The sequence below is a fragment of the Pseudorasbora parva genome, chromosome 12 (assembly GCF_024679245.1).
Source record: "Pseudorasbora parva isolate DD20220531a chromosome 12, ASM2467924v1, whole genome shotgun sequence".
NCBI lineage: Eukaryota > Metazoa > Chordata > Actinopteri > Cypriniformes > Gobionidae > Pseudorasbora > Pseudorasbora parva.
In genome coordinates this window covers 14,465,622-14,490,120 of record NC_090183.1, presented here as the reverse complement: position 1 = coordinate 14,490,120, position 24,499 = coordinate 14,465,622, and the positions used below count along the sequence as shown (strand labels likewise).

The 24,499-nt window shown below is 39.1% G+C and overlaps 1 protein-coding gene and 1 pseudogene across 3 annotated transcripts in view; both read left to right on the top strand.

The window, feature by feature from the left end:
- The first annotated feature begins 1,238 nt into the window (after positions 1-1,238).
- cacnb4b (calcium channel, voltage-dependent, beta 4b subunit) overlaps positions 1,239-24,499 on the top strand; it is a 45,794-nt gene continuing 22,533 nt past the window's right edge. The window contains exons 1-2 of one of the 3 annotated variants that reach the window (XM_067459297.1): positions 1,239-1,443; positions 20,437-20,520. In XM_067459297.1, the coding sequence (XP_067315398.1) occupies positions 1,381-1,443; positions 20,437-20,520 (147 nt within the window). In that variant the 5' untranslated portion in view covers positions 1,239-1,380. Of the gene's footprint in view, positions 1,444-20,436; positions 20,521-20,876; positions 21,371-24,499 lie in introns of those variants that run through there. The other 2 variants (XM_067459298.1, XM_067459299.1) reach the window with 2 other exon arrangements.
- On the top strand, positions 2,818-2,934 carry LOC137094680 (5S ribosomal RNA; annotated as a pseudogene).

Genomic DNA, 24,499 nt, shown 5'->3' with positions numbered 1-24,499 from the left:
CTTCTGAATGGGCTGAGGTTTAGTGGGTTTGAAAGTCAAAATATTTTATGAATTTAATGCGGAGAGCATTCACATAGCCTAGCCTATCGTTATCTCATTTTTGACCGAAGTGGCTAGGCTTTTGCATCTAAACTCATCGAAGAACTTGAATTCTACCGACGTTTGGTTTGTAGGCTTGCTATATGATCATATAGCCTATAGACAAACCAAAAGTCGGTACATGTGAATTTCAGAGCGTTTTAAACTGTTATTGGAAAGTAGCCTATTACAAGAGCAGATAATTTTAATCTAAAAGGGCGCTTAATAATCGATCCCACTTTAAGTACTTACATTATATATATATATATATATATATATATATATATATATATATATATATATATATATATATATATATATATATATATATATATATATAGTCTATATATATATATAGTCTATATATATATATATAGCCTATATATATATATATATATATATATATATATATATATATATATATATATATATACATATATGTATATATATATATATATATACATATATGTATATATATATATATATATATATATATATATATATATATATATATATATATATATATATATATATATATATATATATATATATATATATATATAGGCTATATGTATATATATATAGCCTATGTATATATATTGTACAAAGCAGTATTCATAAACCTTATTAGAGAATTTGGACCCACTTTATATTAGGTGCCCTTTACTAGCCTAGGCTATGTACTTACATTTAAATTAATAATTTATACAATAATTAGGTAGCCTACACGTTAGCTATTGTGTATATAGGCCTGCACGTTTTTACATTGTATTGACCTGCATGTAATTTTATCTGTTATTAATTTATGTAGTTACATTTATATAATTTACAACCTCTTGTTCAAGCAATAGCGCCACTATGTGGAGACAGGGTTCTGCTGTTCTAAACGATCATAATTTCTTTATGGCTGTATTAGAGTAACGAAACACCTCGATATAACAGCTATTTTCTCGTCGTAGTAAACCTTGTGCACTGTTTTTATTGGTTTGATGAAGTAAACTTATGCGACTGATTTACGCCGGGTTTTTTTTTTAAAGAGTCATAATTTAACCAAAAACATTTCACATTGCGCCCACAGGAGCGCGCAGTGCTGTGGTGCGCGCGCACCTGACACCTGTCACACTGTGACGAGTTTCTTTCTGGCTCTTCTGATGCGCGGGAGCAGAGCGGATCTTCACGAGCGCGGGGTAACACTCACACACATCACCGAAGCTGGATCAAGCCGTCCGAAACCCTCCAAACTTCCACTGGGCCGGGCCAGCGGGCCAGCAACCCCCGATCTGGACCGATGTGCTGGCTGAGATGTCGCGACACATTTATATTAGGAATAAGATCGGCGAGGGAATCCAAGCGCCTATATTTCAGGTGACCATGTTGAGACTTGAGATAAGACTTAATTTTTAAAGCACTTTGTTAGTTTTGTTAGGCAACTTTATATTATGTTTTTGGTTGGTATTTGCTTTGGTGTGTGCAAGTAGCCTACTCAGTAAACTGTTTTGAAGGATGTTAGACTGAAGTACTGGCTTGTTTTTTTTTTTTTTTTTTTTTTTTGTGGCTTCTGCAATTTTGTCTTTTTAAGTCTTTGGACAGGGGCGTCAAGGTCTAAGTGTTGAGACTTTTACTACACTCTTGTGTACACAAGGTTCGAAAATATGGTTTACCGAACGATACCATAAAATAATTTTTGGTTCCTTAAAAAACCTTTAGGTGAACAGTTCTAGAACCATTTAAAAAATCTAAGAACCATTTCCACTTTAAAGAACGCTTTGTGAAGTGTAACCTTTCTGTGATTGTTCTTCACGAAACCTTAAATGCCAATAATAAAAAATAAAACTTTATATTTAAGAGTATGCACCAAACTTGGTCACATCACGTGAAATATTTAAACCACAAGTAAATAATATTTAGTATATAGAGAGTATTTGACAGAAATAATGTAGGGAACTCACTTAGATCACCTGGCGACATAAAGAACAGCCTTAATGGTGTGAAATGAGCACAGTGACCTACTTTTTGGTGGCCCTATTAAGCAAACTTTAAAAAGAACAAGCTCTCTTACTATCCTCAACACTACTATAGAACTCTAGAGATGCCTAGAAATAGAAACAAATCAGACCTGGCTAATTAACGTGTCCCTGTAGTGACTTTTTTTTTCTCTCAGTTCATTCCCATGTCTCTCTCTTTCTCTCTCTTGCTCTTTCAAATTTCCATTTTGTTTGTACAGCTGTAATTTTTTTCTTCCCAAGGGGTATGGAAGGGTTAATATCTCTGATATACCCTCGAGCTGAATTACTGCTCTGTGCTTTTTCTGCTCTTACTGTTATCACCCCATCAATATAAATTGCACTGATAGTTTACATTGTTGCAAGCGGCTGTCATTACAGAATGAGCTTCCCTCATTGATAGTGTCGGCGCAGTGTTTTCTGCTGGTACTCTCCCTCCCAGCACACAATTTGGCTAACTATGTTTCTACATAATGTCTAGTCTGGAAATTTTACTTATTTCTAATTTATTTATCTGTAAAATCTGTCTATTTATTTGCCTCCATACTATTTATGTACTGAGAGTTTCTTATAACCTTGCTAGCAATAACTAGCCAGCAAATTCAATAATGTTGTTAAATATTCAATAATAATATCCTGCTCCTATTCTTATTGTATTAATATCGGTAACACTTTAAAATAATGGTCCATCATTAAAGGAACACTCCACCATTTTTAGAAATAATGTTTAGAAACCACCAGCAGCCATATCACCCTGTAGCCCAAGACTGGTTTCCCACTGAAGCTAAGCAGGGCTGAGCCTGGTCAGTACCTGGATGGGAGACCAATTGGGAAAACCAGGTTGCTGCTGGTAGAGGTGTTAGTGAGGCCAGCAGGGGGTGCTCACCCTGTGGTCTGTGTGGGTCCTAACACCCCAGTATTGTGATGGGGACACTGTACTGACAAAGAGCACCGTCCTTCGGATGAGACGTTAAACCGAGGTCCTGACTCTCTGTGGTCGTTAAAAATCCCAGGATGTCTTTCGGAAAAAGAGTAGGGGTATAACCCCGGCATCCTGGCCAAATTTGCCCACTGGCCCCTGTCCATCATGGCCTCCTAATAATCCCCATATCCTGATTGGCTTCATCACTCGGTCTCCTCTCCACCAATCAGCTGGTGTGTGGTGAGCGTTCTGGCGCAAAATGTCTGCCGTCGCATCGTCCAGGTGGATGCTGCACATTGGTGGTGGTTGAGGAGATTCCCCCCCTTCAATGTAAAGCGCTTTGAGTGCCTAGAAAAGCGCTATATAAATCGAACGCATTATTATTTATTTATTATTATTAGAAATAGGGCTAATTCAACTTCTTTCCTACATTTAGATATGTGGACAAATGCATTTTTGCATGCATTTTTTTAGTTTGGCAGGGTTGCCGCTAGCTTAGCTTAGCATAATAAATGGAATCCTATGTTCCCAGCTAGCATGTCCTGAGTAAAAATGATCCAAAAAAAACACCTAATTACTTCTTGTGGCCTGCATATTCACAACCGGTACAAATAGCGATGCAGATTAAGGATATGCGATTTCCTAGGCAGATATTGACTTGGGACTGTATTATGGGGAAGCAAAGACGAAGCACTGCTCTCATCCTCACATCCTCTGGCTGTTGAGCGATGTGTTGTGTAATATCTCTGTGCTCAAGTAGCAGTGCTTCACCTGTGCTTCCCCATAATATAGTCCCAAGTATGCCAAGGAAATCGCCTAGTCTTAATCTGCATCGCCATTTGTACTCGTTGTGAATACGCAGGCCACAAGATCCAATTAGGTGGATGTTTTTGTTTTTTGGATCACTTTTATTCAGGACATGCTAGCTGGTAACATAGGATTCCTTTCATTATGCTAAGCTGGCGACGACCCTGCCAAACTGAAACAGTGCATGCACTGAAACAAAAATGCACATGCTAAATGGAGAAATGAAGTTGAATAAGGCCTAATTCTAAAAACGGTGGAGTGTTCCTTTAATAACTAACTATGCTGGAAGTAATGCAGGACAAACATAGTACTACATTAACACTTCAGCTACTACTATTAACTAATATGAAAAAAAAAGCTTTACTAATCAAGTAATATCACATTTAGGACTGAGATAGTTAGTTAAGTAATCTTCTAGGTTACTAACATAACCCCCTTTCCATGAAGGAGGGAACAGAGATGTAACGTCATTATTGAACTGACAAATTGGGATCTTGCCTGAGGGCCCAATCACCTTTAAGTGGTAACAAAACAAGCCAATGGAAATTGACAGGTGAGATTTGCACTGTGAACCACACCCTGTGGTATGGGTTTAAAAGGAAATGTACAGCACTCTCTTAAAGGAGAAGTTCACTTAATTTATATAAATTAATAATTTTATCACCCCCCATGTCATCCAAGATGTTCATGCCTTTCTTTCTTTAGTCGAAAAGAAATTAAGGTTTTTGAGGAAAACATTCCAGGATTTTTTTCCATATAGTGAACTTAAAGCGACACTGTGTGATATTTTCCCCCATCTAGCGGTGTAAAGCTATATGACCATCCAGTGAATAATAGTTTCTGTTCCTCTCAATTTCGATTTCGTTTCAACTCCTACGGTGGCCGATTTAGTCATGGCTTCCAGTTTGACCTCTTCGGTGAGTGTTGCTTCAAGTGATGAGGTTACTTTTGAAAACTATTATAATTTGCAGTTATTTAATTTGTCTAATGATATATGATCAAATTAATCTATGTAAAATGAATAATAGTTTTACTTTTTCGTTATTTTTTACCATTTCATTGCTAACATCAGCTATCAGGTTCCCAGACGAATGCAAGCTAATCTTAGTAAAGTAACTTTTATCAGTGCTATCGTTATTCTGTATATTGTACGACATCACTAGCGTAAGGCAAACAAATTATAATGCAATTCAAATATTAATCTCATGTTGTCCGTCATAGAACACGGATTTATGTTACAAGGTAAACAATACTTTTTCATCATTGACGCAAGGAAAACTATCCTAGACGTCGCTCTAGTGTTATGCACAGCACACACTGATATAATTAGCCAAGCAACAATAAAACTTCCAATATACACAAATAGGCTGAATTAATATTACCTGTCGAGAAGAAAGCAGGCAACGTCGGCGTTCTTTTTAAAATCGTTGCTCCTCATGAGGTCTTTCCATCTTGGAATGGCCACTCCAATATTTACTTTTGTCTTGTTGATTTGCCTGTTGCGTTGCCGTCTTAATTCTCTTTTCCGCTTCCTTGGCGACTCTGATACATATCCCGCAATGTTACTAGGTCCCCGACCCGGGTCGAATTCGGTAATCAATTCCGGGACGTGGTTGCTTTTACACAGAAGGCGACCCGGCAATGTTCCGGGAATATTGCGGGTCCGACGTGCAGGGTGAAAGGGGCTTAAGAGTGATCCTCCATCATCATATAGCAGCCTCAAGCAATCCTCCTCTTCACATTCGACACAGTGCCATCGAGTGTAAAAACGCGAAAAGCGAAGCTTGAATTTACGGGTATGTCCCTCTTTGGCAAATGTACTTTCAAGATGGAGGAGCAACATGGCGACCGCCATCCGAACCCTCACCCGTATGTATTTTCAATGGTATATTATAACATTACGAGAATACATTATTACTTGAAAGAAGTAAATATACATTAATGAGCACATATATTTTTGAAAGAACTAAGTGATTTTAGCTAAGAATAAACTAAAAAAGTTACACAGTGTAGCTTTAATGGGGTACAATGGGTTGAAGGTCTAAATTTCAATGCAGCTTCAAAAGGCTTGACATGATCACAGCTGAGGAATAAGGGAAAAAATAAATATTTTTAAATGTATATAGTTTTTAGCCACAAATGCTTGTCTTGCTTTGTGATGCGCCACATATTACATAATCACGTTGGAAAGGTCACAAAGTAGACGTAAGTACTGCAGTAGGGCGAAAAAATGATCCTGCGACCCAATTTGCATACTATCTATTCTAAAAAGTATTCGAAAATAAAATATTCCAATGATACCCGGATGGTTTACTATTTCCGGTTCGAATTTGAAGTGCCTATCGATGCACAGTCTTTATATAACAGCTGATATTGCCCACAACCCATTGCGAATTGGACGAGGATTCAATTAGAACTACAAACATGGATAATAAGTGTTAAAAAACTACAAACATGACGGATGTGCGAGTCAAGAGGTTTAGATAAAGGTTTGCGTGATCAATTATCAGTATTTAACCTGACGAAAATATATTTATTCAGTGCTATCCACATTATATTTCACCTTCAGCAGCATTGTGAACTTTTGTAATGACACGTTTGGCCATTAACTTTTAAATGTGTCATTATATTAAAATTAGGGCTGTCAAAGTTAACGCGTTAACGCAAATTAATTTTAACGGCACTAAATTTATTAACGCGCGTTAACGCAGCGCGTTATACGTGTTAAACGCAGCGTGTTCATAGACGTAAAGGATGCAGCAGCAAACATTAATAGGGTAAGAAAACGGTTATCATTAATATTCTAAACCAAAAGAGCAGTTATTGCCTATATTTTCTGTTTAACCATATTAGACACCAGGTCGAAAGAAAAGTCTGTTTACATTGAGAACATTCTCTGCAGTCCGAGCGCGATGCGCGAATACACTGAAGCTCACTCTCGCTCATGTCTGAGGTAAATCATTAACACCATCATCACTTACAGTAGGCCTACATGTGCTATATTGAACTAAATGCATTACAGTCGTCTAAAACGAATGCACGGGTTACTTTTCTGAACAAGAGCGCTACCGAATCCGTGTTTCTCACACTGTTCACCACCTGAATCGTGGCACAGTTCGGCGCGCATGCACAAAATACCAGCAGTTCAATAGGGAGCGCACGTCTCTTAAAGGGGCCACACTATATTCCTACTCGTGGAATAAGGACCTCCTCCAGTATGGTGTGTTGCTGGTGCACTCACAGGTCCACATGACAGCTTTCACAAGACCAGTGCCCTCATAAGAACTGTGCCCTGCTCTGAACTAAACTGCCAGTAATACTACCTTTATTTATATTCTTAAAATGAGAGAAATGCCTGCTTATTCTGAATTTTTAAGCTTAGGCTTAAGAGACATGAACAAGTTCTTTGATCAACGCTGCTCCATCTGAAAGACTGCGAGTTTGAGTCGCTTATAACGTGCGTTTGAAAAAGCAACACGAGTTAAACATCTTCACAAACTAGTGAAGCGTTCATAAACCTGTTCAACAAAAGACAACGTTTAATGACATGTTTTACCTCACTTTATATCGTCAGTCGAGTGTTTGTGAGCTGATGTGGCTTCTCATCACAGAGTGAGGGAGACGATGCGTTATTTTATAGCATTCTATCTCAATCAGCACTGCATTATAATACACTTTATTATTATGAAAATACCCTTGACAGCTTGAAGAACTCAAATACACCATATTTTGCTGCAGTCGTGTTTATTGTCGTCATGTTTAATCAAAGCGTCTCTATCTTCTGTTTACATCGCTTTAGCTTCACATCATGGATTTCCTGAAAACTAACGTCAATTACTTCTCTGAGGCAAATGTGGTGTTTTCCGCTCGAGGGCGCCCTCTGGCTTTCAGTATGAATTAAAAACTTTTGGGTAATGAATAATAAGAATATAATACTTAATACATTTTAAAACTTAATAAACTTTAAAAAAAATACAAATTTATTGGACAATCCAAGTTTTTCTTCAATGCACAGGAGTTTTTTCCCCACAGTGGATGCACAAGAGGTTCATATTTCATATCAAAGACAGACTTTAAGAATAACTTCTTAGGCTTAGACCTTTCTAATGTTTTTTAGTCATAGGCTGTCTGCATATTAGGTAACCCAGCATTTTTTTTTTTTTTTTTGAAAAATAAGTTTTCTGTAAAATATTACAAAAATAATAATAATAATTAGTATTAGTATTATATTGTTATATTTATTCTGGTGTACTCTTTTTTGTTTGTAATTATAAAAAAAAAATATTGTTGTGGTAATATTTCTTAGTTTTTAAAAATATTTTTAGCAGTAATAATTATCATAATAATTATTATTAGTCACATTAATATAAAAACACAAAATGTTATATACACACACTTTTCATTTGTAAAAAATTATAATAACAATAATCGCATTTTAAATCGCATTCGCAATTTTACCCAGAATAATCGCAATTATATATTTTCCCCAAATCGTGCAGGCCTATTAAAAACTTAATTCAAACTTAATTTAAGGTTAAGACAACAAATAAAAATATGCGATTAAATTGTGATTAATCGCGATTTAACTCATGACAATCATGTGATTAATCGAGATTAAATATTTTAATCGTTTGACAGCCCTAATTAAAATGCAAACACACGAGGAGAGTCTCTGCATTTAAAAACCCACACATGGCAAATCAACGCGTGACTACATTTCTATCCCATATGGTAGGAAATTAAGGATTTTAACTGACAAATCTGACGATGATTGACAGGGCAGTTTAAACGGTGATGGGATGCACATAACTAAGCAACAGAGTCCATTTAAGATGACGAAGTAGTATGTCCTGAAGCTTGCATACTTTTCTGCTACACACTCAAAAGTATGTACTTTTTCTTCACAAAAAAAGTACATACTTTTAGGACATAGTATAAGTAGGCAAATTGGGATACAGCATCAATCTAATTCTCCTCCAACTTGAAAATCATCCAACATTGTTGTATTACCTTTTTTGTGAAGGGTATTTTGCTTACTTGTTGCACATTTGTGACTCTGGACCACAAAACCAATCATAAGAGTATTTTTAAATTGAGATGTATACATAATCTGAAAGCTGAATGAATAAGCTATGTATTGATGTATGGTTTGTTAGGATAGTATCTAAATAAAGTCCTTAGCAATGCATATTACTACTTATAATACATTCTTAAAAAATTACGGTAGGAAATGTACAAAATATCTTCATGGAACATGATCTTTACTTTAATACCCTAATGATTTTGACATAAAAGAAAAATCGATAACTTTGACCCAAACAATGTATCATTGGCTATTGTCACAAATAGCCAACTTTCACAGCTATGTCACAAATAGGCAACCATGTGACTTATGACAGGTTTGTGGTCCTGGGTCATATTTACTTTGTAAAAACTTGATCGGTACTTTCATACTACATCACACGTGACCTTTTCAACACGATTACGCAATACGTGGCGCATTCGCAGACCAGCTCAAGAAAATCATTTGTGTTTAAAAAGTTTTTTTTTTTTTTTTTTTTTAGAAAATTACAGATTTCTGGGCTGCCATTGTGTAGAGCCCTTTAAAGCTGTATTGAAACTGGAATTTGGACCTTCAACCCGTTGTACCCCAGACATTGTACCCACAAACCCCACATGAACATCTTGGATGATGTGGGGGTGAGTAAATTCTACAGATCTACAGATGTCTGCTAGCAAGGCACTGTGTACCAATGCCCAGGAGGCAACACTATCCAGTGTACAAATCTTTGATTAGATACAGCTTTTTCTTTCTGTTGCCCTCCATAGCAGACAAAGAGCTGTTCTGAGGTCCTGAAGCTCTGCATGCAGTCCACGTACACATGCAAAGCTCGAATGGGACACAGCCGTGCAAGGGCTGGGTCCGCCTCCTCCAGGAGCAACACTTGCAAGTTCAGCACCTGGTCCCTGTAGGGAGTAGTGGGAACATGTACCTCTGCAAGGCTGAGAGGGACCAAAGAGATGCCCCAAGAGGGAATGAGGCGAGGGTGGGGAGGGTTCAACCTCCTCGCACATATCAGGAACCTGATGATACCATCTATTACATCGTGTTGTGTGGTGATAGTGACAACATACACTTTAAGGGTGGAGAGAGAGCACCTTCACTTCAGCCTTTCTTGCAGGAAAGAAAGCACTGCTCTGATCAGGCATTTACAGGGGTCTTCCTGGTGGGAAGAGCACTAGTCAACAAACAGGTTCTACTTCAAAGTGTAGCTACGCCTCGTAGGGTCGGCCAGTGAGGTGCAACCATCAAGACCTGCTCCTCGTCCTCCCTGACCTTGCACAGTGTCTGTGTTAGCAGGCTCACTGGGGGAACTGCATACTTGCGTAGGCCCCGGAGCCACCTGTGCATCTGTGCCCCCTTGGTCAGGTAGTAAAACAACTGGCAATGGGATGTTTGAAGATGCAAACCAGTCTACCTGTGCAGCTCCGAAGCGAATCCAAATCTCTTATTCTTCCTGGAGCGTGAGAGCTTGTCAGCTTCATGAATGAGCTTGCCTAAAATGTGAATGGCGCAAAGTGACCTCAGATACTTCTGAATACAGAGGAGGAGATGGCAGGTAAGTTGTGACACGATAGGAGCGTAGACAATTCTGATGAAGGAAAAAAAAGCAAGTCTGACCGTGGGTTAAAAGCTTGGCAACAGGCCAGTCTGATCGTCACCCAGTCTGTTCCGTGTAGTCATGCCCATTATGTAACCAGACAGAGTAACCAGTGCTGAAGTGGTCTCATATGAAGCAATCAGAGAAGCATGACAACACTTACCTGGCTCCACGGTTCCCGTTAGGGAATGGCAGGGGGTACGTGAGAAGGCGTTGCATCCTCAAAACGCAAGCTCCTGCCTGCTGGCAATAGAACAAGGGGAAGAGAATGGCAAGGCATAGCGTCACTCGCTGTCATCCGAGCCCTCTTGGAACCAGGAGATAGAGCTGGCCTTGGAGATGGGGCAGTTGAGAAAGCAGACTTTGTCTGCCTCCATCTCTGTCTGGTTTAGCCAGAGATGGGGTTCCTGGCTTTCCATCACCGTGCGACTTCCGTCATGCAGCTCTTTGAGTACCTTGGCCTGGTATTCTTGCAGGAGGCCATGGTGTGCAGGGCGGAGTGGATTCGGCACGGTGGAGGATTCCACTCAAGCCCAGCGCTTGCGGCAGCCTAGGAAAGCATGGCTGTCGGCTCTAGTTCATACTCGAACAACAAAACTCTCCCCGAAGGGGGCAGCGCAATGGAATCTTTATCTCCAGAGGACTCTAGCCCACCTTCCAATGCAGTAATTGATATCTGATACCTTCCGCTGGAGCCCCGTATGTAATGCTGAGTCCCCCATTAAGGACCAGTGGCCTCATCCGCAGGCTTCACAGCTTGCGATGCAACAGAGTGGGGGGCCGCATAGATTGACCTGGCAGGAGAACCCCTACTGTAACCCTCAGATCACCCAGTGTATTAACCCTGGGTAATTATTATAAATGGGACTCCACCTCTGCTGAGGTACTCGAGTCTTGATCTCAGCATAGCAATGGTCATCTTCCTGCAGTGGGTACATGACTCATCCAGAAATGCTACCTGTGTGCTGAGGCCCAGACACGTGAGCTAATGATCATGACCACGATCGTGACCATCGTGAAACAACCACATCCAGAAATACATGGGTGGAATGACGTCTTGAGAAAGACGCAACGTCACAACCGCAATTGCTGTTTTAGGGAAAAAGCTCTTTAGTGCTGAAGCACCCAGGGGAAAGTTCACTGCACATTATGCACACCTCTTTTCTAAAGGGCTGCAGTGTGTTTACAATACTCTTTTAGAAAGTCTGCACAGAGTGAAAATTGCTCTTATATGAAAGCTGCACCGACTCGAACGATGATTGCAGAGCAGAAACGTGAGAAACGCTTGGCTCTGAATGAATGAGTGAGTTCTGTACTTTTCCTTTCATACCCGTATCAAGGAGAGTGGTTTTGTGATGCAAATCTTACTAGCCAGTGTTCAGTGGCTTGTTCTGTTACCACTCGAAGGGAATTGGACTTTCAGTTGAGATGCCAGTTCCTCAGTTCTGTTCTGACGTACAGTCGTGACTGATAGGGAACAAAATTACTGAATTAGCCTTATTTCTATTTATCAACTACCTATGACATTTTTCAAAGAATTACCAATTAATTATAAATCACAACATTAAAGGGATAGTTCACCCAAAAATGAAAATTCTATCATCATTTACTCACCCTCAAGTTGTTCCAAACCTGTATAGATTTATTTGTTCTGCTGTACTACACAAAGGAAGATATTTGGAAGAATGTTTGTAACCAAGCAGATCTCGCCCCTATTGACTACCATAGTATTTTGGGGTTTTACAACAAAACAAGCTCTGACAATTGATAAAAGAACATATAGATACTTAATATTTAATTTTATTTGATGATTAGTTAATTGCATTTGAAAGATTTTACTTTCAATTAAACATTTGCAATAGATTTGTAAAAGGTGTTTTTATGCATGTTTGGAGTGGGTTTTTGTTGCATTTACACTGTTCTGACCAGCAGGGGGCACCGTGGAGATGGGTGTCGAATTGTTTTGAAGCTGCGACACAATATGGCACATTTGCTTCAACTGTCTGTCCATCACTAGTTACAGTACAAATAAAGGTCGTCAGGATCTAGATGCAGCAGCTTCTTTTATAAACTAATCGAACAAACTCAACAAAACACTGAAGAATCTCTAGAATGGGAACAGAACAACCAACGGTGTATTAATTAGGACAGACAGAGAACAGAAAGAAACACAGGGTTTAAATACACATCTAACAAGAGGAACTAAAGAGACTAATTAATGAGACACACCTGAACTGAAACTCAACTCAGTATGTAACTATGGTGACAAACGGGCAGGGGAAACTGAGGCCCCGTCCACACGGAGACAAGTTTAGCTGAATATCTAAAACTTTTGTATCGTATCAGGCACTGATCACACAGAATGCGTTTTTCATGTTTGAAAACGCGAGGCGCACTACGCTGCCATTTTCTGTTGACATTTTTTAATTTAGAAAAGAACAGTGCACTGCATTATTTTTAATGTTTCTACACTCTTAAAAGTTTCTATCGGAGCTACGTATTTGGAACCCCTAAAAGGTTCACTACAAAAAATGCTTTTCTTACTCAGTATTTTTGTCTTGTTTCTAGTCCAAACATTTAAAAATTCTTAAAACAAGAAGTATTTACTAGACAAGCAAAAGTAATTGTCTTATTTTGGGAAAAAAGAACTCAAAATTAAGATTTTTTACTAAGATAAGAAATGCATATACTTCTATATAGAACCTTTTAAGGGGTTCCAAATACGTAGCGCCGATAGAACCTTTTCTTCTAAGAGTGTAGGCAATCCTATAATCAGCTGTCCTGTCAGTCAAATCAAGATAACAGTCAACACGACCGAAGACCCACCTCTCTGTTCATTGGATTGGATAACAGGAAATAAACGTGATGACATCGGCCGTTTTCCACTTGGAGCGCTCCTTCAAAAACGCGAGGCGCCCAGGGCGCATAAGCAACGCACATAACGCTTTCTGCCAACCGAAATCCATTAAAAAAAATCGCATTCTGTGTGATCAGGCCCTCAGCATTCTGTCCACACAGATCCGCCGTTTTAGGAGCCTGAAACTAATTTTTTTTTTAACCAAGTCCCAGAGTGGATAAACCCTTGCGTTTTCGTGTGTACAGCCAATCTATATATTTTTTGATGTCATCCCGCGCGGTAAACACTAAAAGGAATACAGCTACAGGCACTGGGCATGCGCATCAATATTGCATCATTTAATTATTGTATTTGCATTATTGTAAGGGTAGGTTTAGGCAGGGGGGTTTCTTGGATTTTCCTTTTAGGGGGAATTAGCACCCAGTGAGGGTAGGCCTATGGAAAAAAATATGTAACATTTTAGTTTAGAGTCAAAACTGCGCTACTAACTAGTAGCTTACAAACATGCATACCCATAGGATAATTGGCTGTTTATTATTACTTATAAAGCAAATATTAACACCTTACTGCATGGCCATACTGTACAAGCATTAATCGTACCCAATAATGTAGGCAGGTTTATAATCACCGAGATCCCAATTGTCAGGGTGGTCCCCCGAGAAAATTTAGATTTCTATGATCTCTCTCTCTCTCTCTCTCTCTCTCTATATATATATATATATATATATATATATATATATATATATATTAGGGGTGTAACGGTTCACAAAATTCACGGTTCGGTTCGATACGATACACTGGTGTCACGGTTCGGTTCGGTACGGTTCGGTATGTTTTAGATAGGGCCTACAGCAAAAAGAAAAAATTGGCAGAAATTACCTTTTTTTATTATTATTTTATTAAAACTAACAAAGTATGATTTTTTGTTGTTGTATGGTTTTACCCATCTTCTATGTAGTTACAGGAATAAGACATTAGCTCTTTACATTAGCGTGTGCGGTGCGCGTTGCGTGTGCGTTGCAGGAGCCCCACACCATGTAGTGCTTTACATATGCTGCGTTTGCAGTCCGCAACTGATCCGCTGTTGCATACCACAAACACAGCATTTATTCATTATTTTTTATTTAAAATCCAAAAGTTTTTATTGAACATGCCTCGTCAGAATTCCAATTTTCTTTGTTTACTCTTTAATAGAAGTCAGGTTACGTAGCCTACTACATTTAAACAACATTTTATTAAATTCATTTATTCATATTTATATACTTTAGATTTAGCTCACACAACTGGCAAAACATTAAAACATAGTTTATAGCCTTAAATCACAAACATTTTAAATTAGAAACTTACAATAGTCTATTCAAAAACAGCCGACTCTAGTCTTTACTTTCGTTTTACACCCTTTGAAAAGAAATCCTGCAGGTCAAAAAGAACTTTGCTTTTCACCTCCAAGAAAGTGCGAGTGCTCTCCATTATGGCACATTTTTTTTAACCTAAATGCCAGGTAAGGTGTCGTTTTGTTGCTTTACTTGAGAAAAAAAAGCGTGTTGACTTTGAAACAAGAGTATATTTTAAATGAGATGCATCTGTGGTGAAATTACTAGATTTTCGCATCAGTACATGTTTATTTTAATGCGAACAATGTTCTATCACTTTAATGCAGCAACGCAGCGCAGCAAAAAATAGCCTCGGTACGAAAACGATCCGTGCACTGCTGCAGACGCAACGCTCCTGGAACGGACTGACGGACAGCACCCGCGTGCAGTTTGAATTCTGTCATCCGTTAACATGGGTACGGAAAAAAATACGCACCGCACACGCACTGCAGACGGAGTATGTGTGAAACGGGCGTTAGGTCTCATATCCGCGGCTATAAATGGACCACTCGCCGCGCCGCGGTGATGTCTTTTGCCATTTGAATAAGTTGGAAATGTCTGTCTAAATGCTGCGGGGATAGTTTGTGGCTGTTTTTCCTTTTTATCGTCTTGTTGACGGCGTAAAGACAACAAGATCGTCTTGTTGTCGGCTTTGATTGACATGACATGAATTATTCCCGCTGCTGTACCATCAGCAAATGCGACATACCGTAGTTTTTTAATCCATCAATCTTGCCAACACCATCATAGCTTACCAAGAATCCAAAGTTCACCCAAACACCAGACCTGTTGGTTATTGGAGGATCTTCTATTTCTGGTTTGTTAAACGCAATAGCCATTTTGCCACGAGCATTCAGCGCGTAGCCTACTGAGTAAGCGAGCACCTGACTGAGCAGCCTAAAACATATTTGGTGTTTTTTTTTCCTTTCACTTCGGCGGTGTCAGGGGCATTGCCTGTTATGTCGTTTTGGTTATTGGGCTACCTTGTTGAACGCATATTATTATATTTCACACACTTTTTTATTTTCCAAATCTAATTAATTAGTCCAAGAACCGTTCGGTACATAATGCGTACCGCGTACCGAACCGAAAGCCTCGTACCGAACGGTTCAATACGAATACGCGTATCGTTACACCCCTAATATATATATATATATATATATATATATATATATATATATATATATATATATATATTAGGGCCGGGACTCGATAAAAAAAAAATCTAATTAATTGGAGGCTTTGTAATTAATTAATCGAAATGAATCGCATTTTAATTGCATATAAATATTTGACTTGTGAACAACGAGAAGTAATTTTTCACATGAATTTTTAGTATACCATTGAATAATGACTGAATACATAAGCTTAATCAACAAAATATTGTTTATTTTTTTCAGTCCAGCAGACCAGTGCAATGTTTGCCATTAAGTGTAGTAAAAGCGTATTTGTGATATTTGAGGCTTGATGTGCTGCTGTGATACGCAGATTCCTTGTTGTATAGCTTGCACACAACCATGCTCTTGTCGACGCTTCCATCCTTTCATTTTTTTTAAACAAAATTTCCCATCCACGGGGCCAAGAAAAGCGGTCTCATCAGCTTCTTCGTTCATGTTCACTATGGTTTGTTGTTGTCGTGACTCGTGAGCGCTAGTTGGTGTTCCAGTATAATCGGTCCATCGAAACTCATTCATTGAAAAACGTTCCACAGTGCAAAAATAAGTGTGGTAAAAATTATGTTATTTATTTTTTTGCGTAATTAATTAACGCGTTAAAGTCCCGGCCCTAATATTTATTCTAATGTCTGTGAGAAGTAGCCTGTATGCTGAGTTTCGGTTTATTTGTCAGACCGCTCCAGTTCATGTGCAACGCAGATCGCTCCGTCACGGTTTGTCTGCTATATTATTTATTAAAGCTTATTTATTAAATTCAGGCAAATGATGAAACATTTATTAAAATTAAGATACAATTTATACAAAGCTTTCTACAAAACAAAACTTAATGAAGTGGTCAAAATCATTTCTGACCCGATGTCTTTGACATATATTGCACATCTGTGTACGTTTCATAATTAGTATAGCCTAGATTAAATTTAAAAATAACATTATAATATTTAAACATAACTATAAAACAAAAAACATTGTTTGGCTAAAAAGCCTAGTCTTCTCCTCCTTTCCTGTTGGCGGCGATAAAATGTTTGCACAACGAGGACGTTAATTTGGTGAATTTGGCCTTGAGTATAGTTGGTGCTGCACATAGTAATGCCATAATATTAACAGAATTGGCAACGACATGCGTCTGTTCATACATTCTTGTCAAAGTTAGCCGCTGAATCTGAATTGACAACATACTGACGTCAGACGCACGTCCGCTACCAAACCAATTCATGTTAAGATGCAGCCCACATAGATGATGACGACAGGACATACCTGTCAACTTTTGGGTATCAAAATCCGGGATAGATGGGGGGGGGGGGGGGGATGGGGTTAAATCCTCACATAAACCCATAATAATAATACATTTTATTTGTACCTGTGCTCTTCCTACATGTATAACAACTTATCAAGTGGGAAATATACATAAATTGTTATTAGTTTGCACTGCATAAGTTAAGAATTATATATTTAATCCTTCTTAAAGGTACTGAAGTTATTTACTCAAGAACAGAGCATATTTAGTGAGCAATTACTTCTGTTCTTTACATTGTCATTATAAGTGAATACTGTCACTTTAAAAGATCTTCCCCTGTCGCACATGATGAAGGCGCAGTTACAAAACTTACAAAACGCGTGACTGTACCCCACCTGCTCCTCTTCAGAAAATTAAATTCGCTGTCCCATTGATCCCGGTATTTACACAGGGTTTGGGTTTGTTGGCAGGAGTGCCTTCCGTCTCTATCGTTAGTTACGTCCATCATCCGTCTGTTTTGTTTTTCCCCGCGTTGTCACTCGTCGTCATCTGACCACACACACTATAACCTCGCGACAACGGCCACCTGTAGGCTACTGCAGATGGCAGTTATCGCGAGGCTAGTTACATAGCTCAGATTGGAAATTTTTTGTTCTTTTACTCCGGTATTATTATTTTTTAATAACGCAGGTTAAAATACGGGAGATTTACGGGAAAATACAAATACGGGAGGACGGCGGGAAAGAAGGGTAAAATACGGGACTTTCCCGGCCAAAACGGGATACTTGACAGGTATGCGACAGGATGCCAGTGCGTCATGTAAAGTCCTTTAGTGCGCTCGCATAACTGCAATGTGAAAGCAAACCAAAACTAACCAAACGGATACAATATATCAAAACACAAACTTTGGTCCGGACCTTTCAGGTGTGAAAACGGCCTAAGTTTTTATAAGCTACCGAACTTTAAATTGGATACAGGCAATAAGACGTGAAGCTTCAGCAGGAAGAATGGGTACATTGTGGGATCCTGACACTCAGTATGCCTACGTGTGCAGTAAACATTTTGTCACGGTTAAGTCAAATATCCAAATTTCAGTTTTATATATTTCCTGTCGCTGATTACGTTACCCTCCAGTGGGCGTAGTTCTCAGTGTAATGTAACATTTTTGTCTCAATTGCCTGTATACACTTTTGTGGCCTTAAACACTCATTTTTTGGGTGGACGGCTTATAAAAACGTCTGGATTTTTGGTTCTGGGTTTTTTAGCTTGTTTGCTGTACACCTTGTCACATAGCAGCTTTTAGACATTGTTCTGTTTTTTGTTATCAGTCAGAAATGACAAGGAGGCAGCCTCACCCAATACAAAGTCAGTGGAGATGGTTGGTTTGTTTCCAGTCGTTGAACAGCTGTGTCGTCATCAGAGCTCCTGCAGCCACTCTGGAGAAGCTGCGCAAAATGCACCAGCCGGCTACTCTCGGATCGCTCTCGCAGCGCTTTGTTGACATACATTGAATACGTCGGTGCTGCCTCAAGCCGGACAAAATTTCTAAAGTTGCAGATCCACTTGTCCGTACAACACTTCTGTCGCGCCGCGCTCCAATTTATTCCTATGGGTGACATCAAGCGACTTAAACGTGCCCGCATAACATTCTGGGAAGGCAGCGCTGCATTTAAACCAAGCCTGCAGTCTCCCTCTCATTTACTGAAACTTTCGCGCCTCGATCGCCCCCCGGTGACCAGTCCCAGTATAGCCGCCCCTCTGTGATTTCTAATGGACGCGAGGCAAACTAAATAATAAAATTACACTTCAAAAATGTTCCCCCAAAGTTAGTTTATGTCACTGAAGGCAGTTATCATCACGATGATTTCATTTCAGGTGTTCGTTTTAAAAATAAGTTTAGTTTGAGTTAGTTATTTGATTCTATAAAAACGGGGGTGTGACGTCATGATTGACAGCTGAGACTGACGGCTTCTCTGAGTGAAGTTGTCACTGAGGCACTAACGGACTTTTTTCGAAATTTTTGGGAGCAGATTAGAACTTTAGCTTTAATTTCTATATTTCCATAACTGTTTATTTCACACCAACGTAATTAATTGTTCTGCATCTGCGAGAGTGTGGGCGGGCTTTTGATATACTTCCTGCTCTACTTCCTGCGCTCTACTGCGCAACTCCGGTCCCGAAATCGCTACTGCGCAGACTCGGTCCCAAGATGTCCGCGCCGTGCAAGGCTGTCTGAAAGCTTCAAATATGGCAAGCGGAAACGGATGATGTCGAGTCGTCCATATTTTTTTACGGTCTATGATTTAAACGCACAAATGAGGGGAAGCGTCAGAACATCACGCTTGAGTCATGTCGCAAAAGTGAATCTCCATGGTAACCGGCACGCAATGCTTCAAGTCAGCTGCCGATCAGTCTGCGCATCGGTGCATCAAGTCGAACAAGCCTGTAGTTTGTGTTGGCCATATGCTCCTCTGGTCCCGCCTCCTTGTTTCCCTTTACCAGGCCCTCTTCGTTTACCGTGTTTCTAGATCTCGTTAACTTGAGTGTGTTCACCTGTTTCTCATTTGTTCCTTTTCTTTATATTGTTCTCCTTTTCCGCTTGTTCTCTGCAGGTCAGTTGCATGTCATGATGCGCGTTATTTGTGCTTAACTGTGTAATTGTTTTGCTAACGGTTCACCAATCTTTAGTGGGTTTTCAATGGTTCTCCGTGACTGCTTATGATTCATGGGTTCACAGAGATCATCACCCCCTAGAGGTGAACCATTGACTTCGAAGTGTTTTGAAACAGTGATGACGTAATAAAGCCTTGTTTACTCAAAATCACATGACTTTGGTAGTCTGATACACGCTCCAAACCAATTGATTCGAAACAGAAGATTTGTAAAGCTTCGAAGCTTCATGAAGCAGTGTTAAGAAATTGCCATCACTATGTATATATGTTTCAGTGTTTCCTTCCTTACCCATTTTTGGACTGTGTTAACTTCAACCCCTGTCATCTTGTATCTATTCATTTGGTTATTAAACTTGTGGAACAGGAGTCCTACCTTCACAGATCCATGACGAATATTGCTTACAAATTAGTTAATAGTAGTAGCACTAAGTAAGTACTAATTTAGTACTACTCATTTTGTCCTGCATCACTTTCTGCATAGATACCTATTAATGACAGACCATTATTCTAGTGTTACCTTAATATCAGATATCAGAATCATGATACCATTAGCATAGATGCTATATTCTCAAAAGTAAATGGTTGGGAAAGGATTGAGGAACAGCCATGTCTGAAACAATTCATTCATGTTTTCCTCATTGCTCCCTCTACAGGTTAACAGGGGAACATATTCGCGCCGTAGCCGACTAAAGAGGTCTGATGGCAGCACCACCTCCACCAGTTTTATCCTGAGACAGGTAAAGAAATGTGTGTGATAATAATTAAAAGATTATAGTTATAAATTATATTTTGATAATTCAAAATATAATTGATTAAATGAATCAAATAGAATCATTGCAAATAAAGGGGAACATACTGGAGAAAAAATGACTGTAAAAAAATGACAGACGGAAAGACAGAATGAAAGAGGCAGAGGGAGGCTCTCTCTCTCTCATGAGCGTTCACAGTCAAGGAGAACACACGTCAGCAGCAGCTCTGACTAGAAGGCTGCTCGACCAATCAGCATGCAGCTGCTCAACTGTGTCATCAGCCTGAGATTGAGGAAGGGTTCTCTCTCTCTCTCTCTCTCTCTCTCTCTCTCTCTCTCTCTCTCTCTCTGATGCGGGGAGCAGTGCTGTGCCGTGTGTGTGTGCGTGTGAGCGTGTTGCTGGGAGATGATGAAACGTCCGCGTCAGTGAGCCGTTGGGAAGCTTCTCCCTGCCTGAGGATGTGAGAGAATTGGAGGCTGAACGAGGGATCCACTCCATCCTGCAGGCCGAGCCGTCTGCACTGGCCTGCTTTCCCTCTTTCTCTCTTTCTCCATCCTTTCTCGTGAGGCATCTCTCACCCTTTTTTTCCCTCCTTGTTCTTCCTCTGTGGAGCAGGGGGATCGTCATCCCCCCATCGATTCTTTTTTTTTTTTTTTTTTTTTTTTTGTGGTGGTGGTGGCTCCCTCCTCCTTTTCCTCCTCCTCCTTCCCCCCCTCTCTCCATCTCCACCACCTCCTCCTCTCTCTTTTTTTCTCTATTCTTCAAGAGGACCTCTTTGGAATAGCAAACCTCCATGTATGACAATTTGTACCTGCATGGATTTGAAGACTCGGAGGCGGTGAGTTATTTTTCTCTCGATCGGAATTGGCTACGGCTATATATAGTTTTTTCCCACTGGCTATATGAGTGCGTGCGTGCGTGAGCGCGCTCGTGTGCGTGTGCCGAACACTGGCTCAGCTGTGCCTCACATACAGGGCCTGTGAGACTCAGTGTACCATGATTTTCTAAGATGCAGCCCACCAATTTCCGTGGGTGTACAATTGGGAGATGCTCATCAGAGGCTTGCGTGTGTATGTCTTTCAGTATGTGTTGTTAATATCACACATTCCCATTGAACATTCACTCCTATTCCATACGGCGTGTTTAAAGAATGCCACAGTAAAAAAAAAAAAAACAAAGTATCTCATTCTTTTTTCTGTTTGTTTTTTTCTGGATTAAGATAAGTGGCTTTCTGTTCTCCTATCTGATCTCTTCGGTTTCGAATGCTTAAGGTGTTATCGTATCAATTGTAAAGGTTCCTTTACTGTCTGGCTGTTAAAGGGGCAGAGCCGTTTCTTGCTGATGTGTAGAATGTAATGAGTCACATGGCTTAGGTGCCTCACTTGAATGCCTTGAAATGAAATCGAGCCAGAAGTCTGGAAAAGCCATCAGGAATTATGTGTTGTGTTTGAGGCCCATAGAACCCACTCTAATTCCCATCAGCTGTGTTATATTTCAGTGTTTTGTATGCATATATACCATCTATTTAAAATACAGACCATAATCAGACTCCTTTGCTTTTGTTAATGAACATGGTATATAATGTTGTGTGTATATTTAGTCAGCATTAACATGTAACTTTTTAACTAGGACACAAAATAATTTAAAATGTAAGTCACACTTTCTGATTCTCGCTATTACTATGGTTATTAACTACAGCTTTTACTATAACTAACTACAACTATTAACTATTTGCCTATTTTGCCTGTTTGAATTTTGCCTCAAAACTATTATTGCTAATTTACTAATTATTGCTTTTAGTTGGTTGGTTGGTTGGTTGGTTGGTTGGTTGGTTGGTTGGTTGGTTAGTTAGTTAGTTAGTTAGTTAGTTGTTAAGTTTAGGTATTGGGTAGGTTAAGGGATGTAGAATATGGTCAGGCAGAATAAGGCATTAATATGTGCTTTATAAGTACTCATAAACAGCCAGTATCCTAGTAAAATGCATGCTAATAAGCAAGTAGTTAATTGTGGGAATTAGACCCTAAACTAAAATGTTACCAATATTTCAATAAGGAAGCATAATGATCAAGAAAGTTGTGTAACTACATAGTCTGTGCTCATGTCTGATATTTTACATACTTCCAAATTGATGTCTGGGAGAATTTATATTTTTTTAATAATAAAATACAGACCCGTTTGAACCACATTTGCTGCGCTTTGCATTGCACTTTCATTTGAACTGTGGTTATAAAGTGTCTAAGCTTAATAAAAGCTTAATTTTGTTGTAGAGGAACCTGTCTTTTTAACATCATTTTGGGCCATTGTTTTTTTTTTTTTCATGATGTTATACATGAATCTGTACAGGCCCTCCAAAGTCACTCTTCAGCAAAAAGACTGTTATCTCGTTAAAAATCGAGGATGAAAGCCATTCATTAGAATTTTCGCTTTTTGCTCGCAATCATCACTTCTGCGGCGAAAGATAAGCAAACTTGTGCATTTTTTTTTTGTTTCCCGAATCAGGCGTTTTGTGATTGGACTCACCGGCCTCAATTGGGTCCCTGCTGAAGTAAGCTTGTGTCGAGCGGCTGCCTTCAGGGAAAAAGTGTTTCGCCATAGGCAGCATGCTGACATTTTTTAGCCGACTGCGAGGCTTTTTCGCTCTCTCTCTCTGCCTCTCTCTCTAATGCGATATTGACCCGATCATTCTTTTCACTGACTTGAGCTAATGTTGTTTCCAAATTGGATTAACAGAATACAGCTTCCCAGCTTCACTTCACTTCAAGCAATATCTCTCATTAATTAGAAGACTATGTACTTGCTGGTTGGATCTTCTTTATTATCTTAAGGGGAAAAGTGTGAATGCAAACGGTATATGTTTTTATTTAGCGGATAGGGATCAGGTGCTTCTCTTTTGAATGTCATGGAGCCGTCTGAGGAGGTTATGGAGATTTCAGGTGAAAATGTTCAGATTATGTATTGTGACGTGTTTCATGGTCCTGAGAAGCCAGCAGTGAAGGTATGTATTCTAAAAGGAAATTATCTAGTTATGTTTTCGTATAGGAATGCTGAGAGGGTTCAAGTTTTTACTTTGGAGAAGTATCCTTTTGAAGACTTTTTGCTATTAAGAGTAGGTCTGTTTGTTGTCTGTTGTCAAAGGAACTTTCTCCCAACTGATGGATGATGGAAACGTACGAGGAACACGTCGCTGAAATGAATGTACAGCAGTTAAAAGGTTTTTGAAGTTTAGACTTAGACATATATTTATAGTTTTTGCTTTTGAAGATAACTGGTTTCTGTCCTGTTGATAAAGATATGATGTTTCATAGCCTGTTTACTCTATTTTAGGATTCAATATGTTTATATTTGTCTCAGACAGTGACAGATGCCTCAAGGTGGAACTCACAGTCTAACTCTAAATCATTTGAATGCATACTGGTTACGCTGTTTTAAACTGTGAATGTTTATATTCAGTTATAATTATATACAAAAATATGTGATGACTGATGATTATCCATTAAAATGATGGGTGACATTTTACATTACAGTATCCATGTTACACATTTAACATTTGTGTAATAAATGACTGTACCGTTACATATGTATTACCTAATATACTGGTAAATGTATCCATTATTTTCAAAGACTATGTAATATATACTGAACAAAAGGAGTTCACATTTAGCTCACAGGTGTATTTATTGTGTTTGTTTAAGGAGCGTGGGTGACAGCTCTGTCTAGTTAATAGAGGTACAGGTGGGTTTTTTGCTGACCTGTGTTTGCAGCAGTCTGAATAGGCAAACATGCGAATCACAGACGTAATGAAAATCCAGCAGACCACACCAATGTGCATAATTGCTGAGGAAGATGGTTCAAGGCACTATTAAAATAATAATAATAATTATCTTAAATTTACGGTAAAAAAGGCAGCGGTGGATTGACATAACTTTACTGTAAAAAATAGGGTAGTAAATTTTACAGATTGACTTCA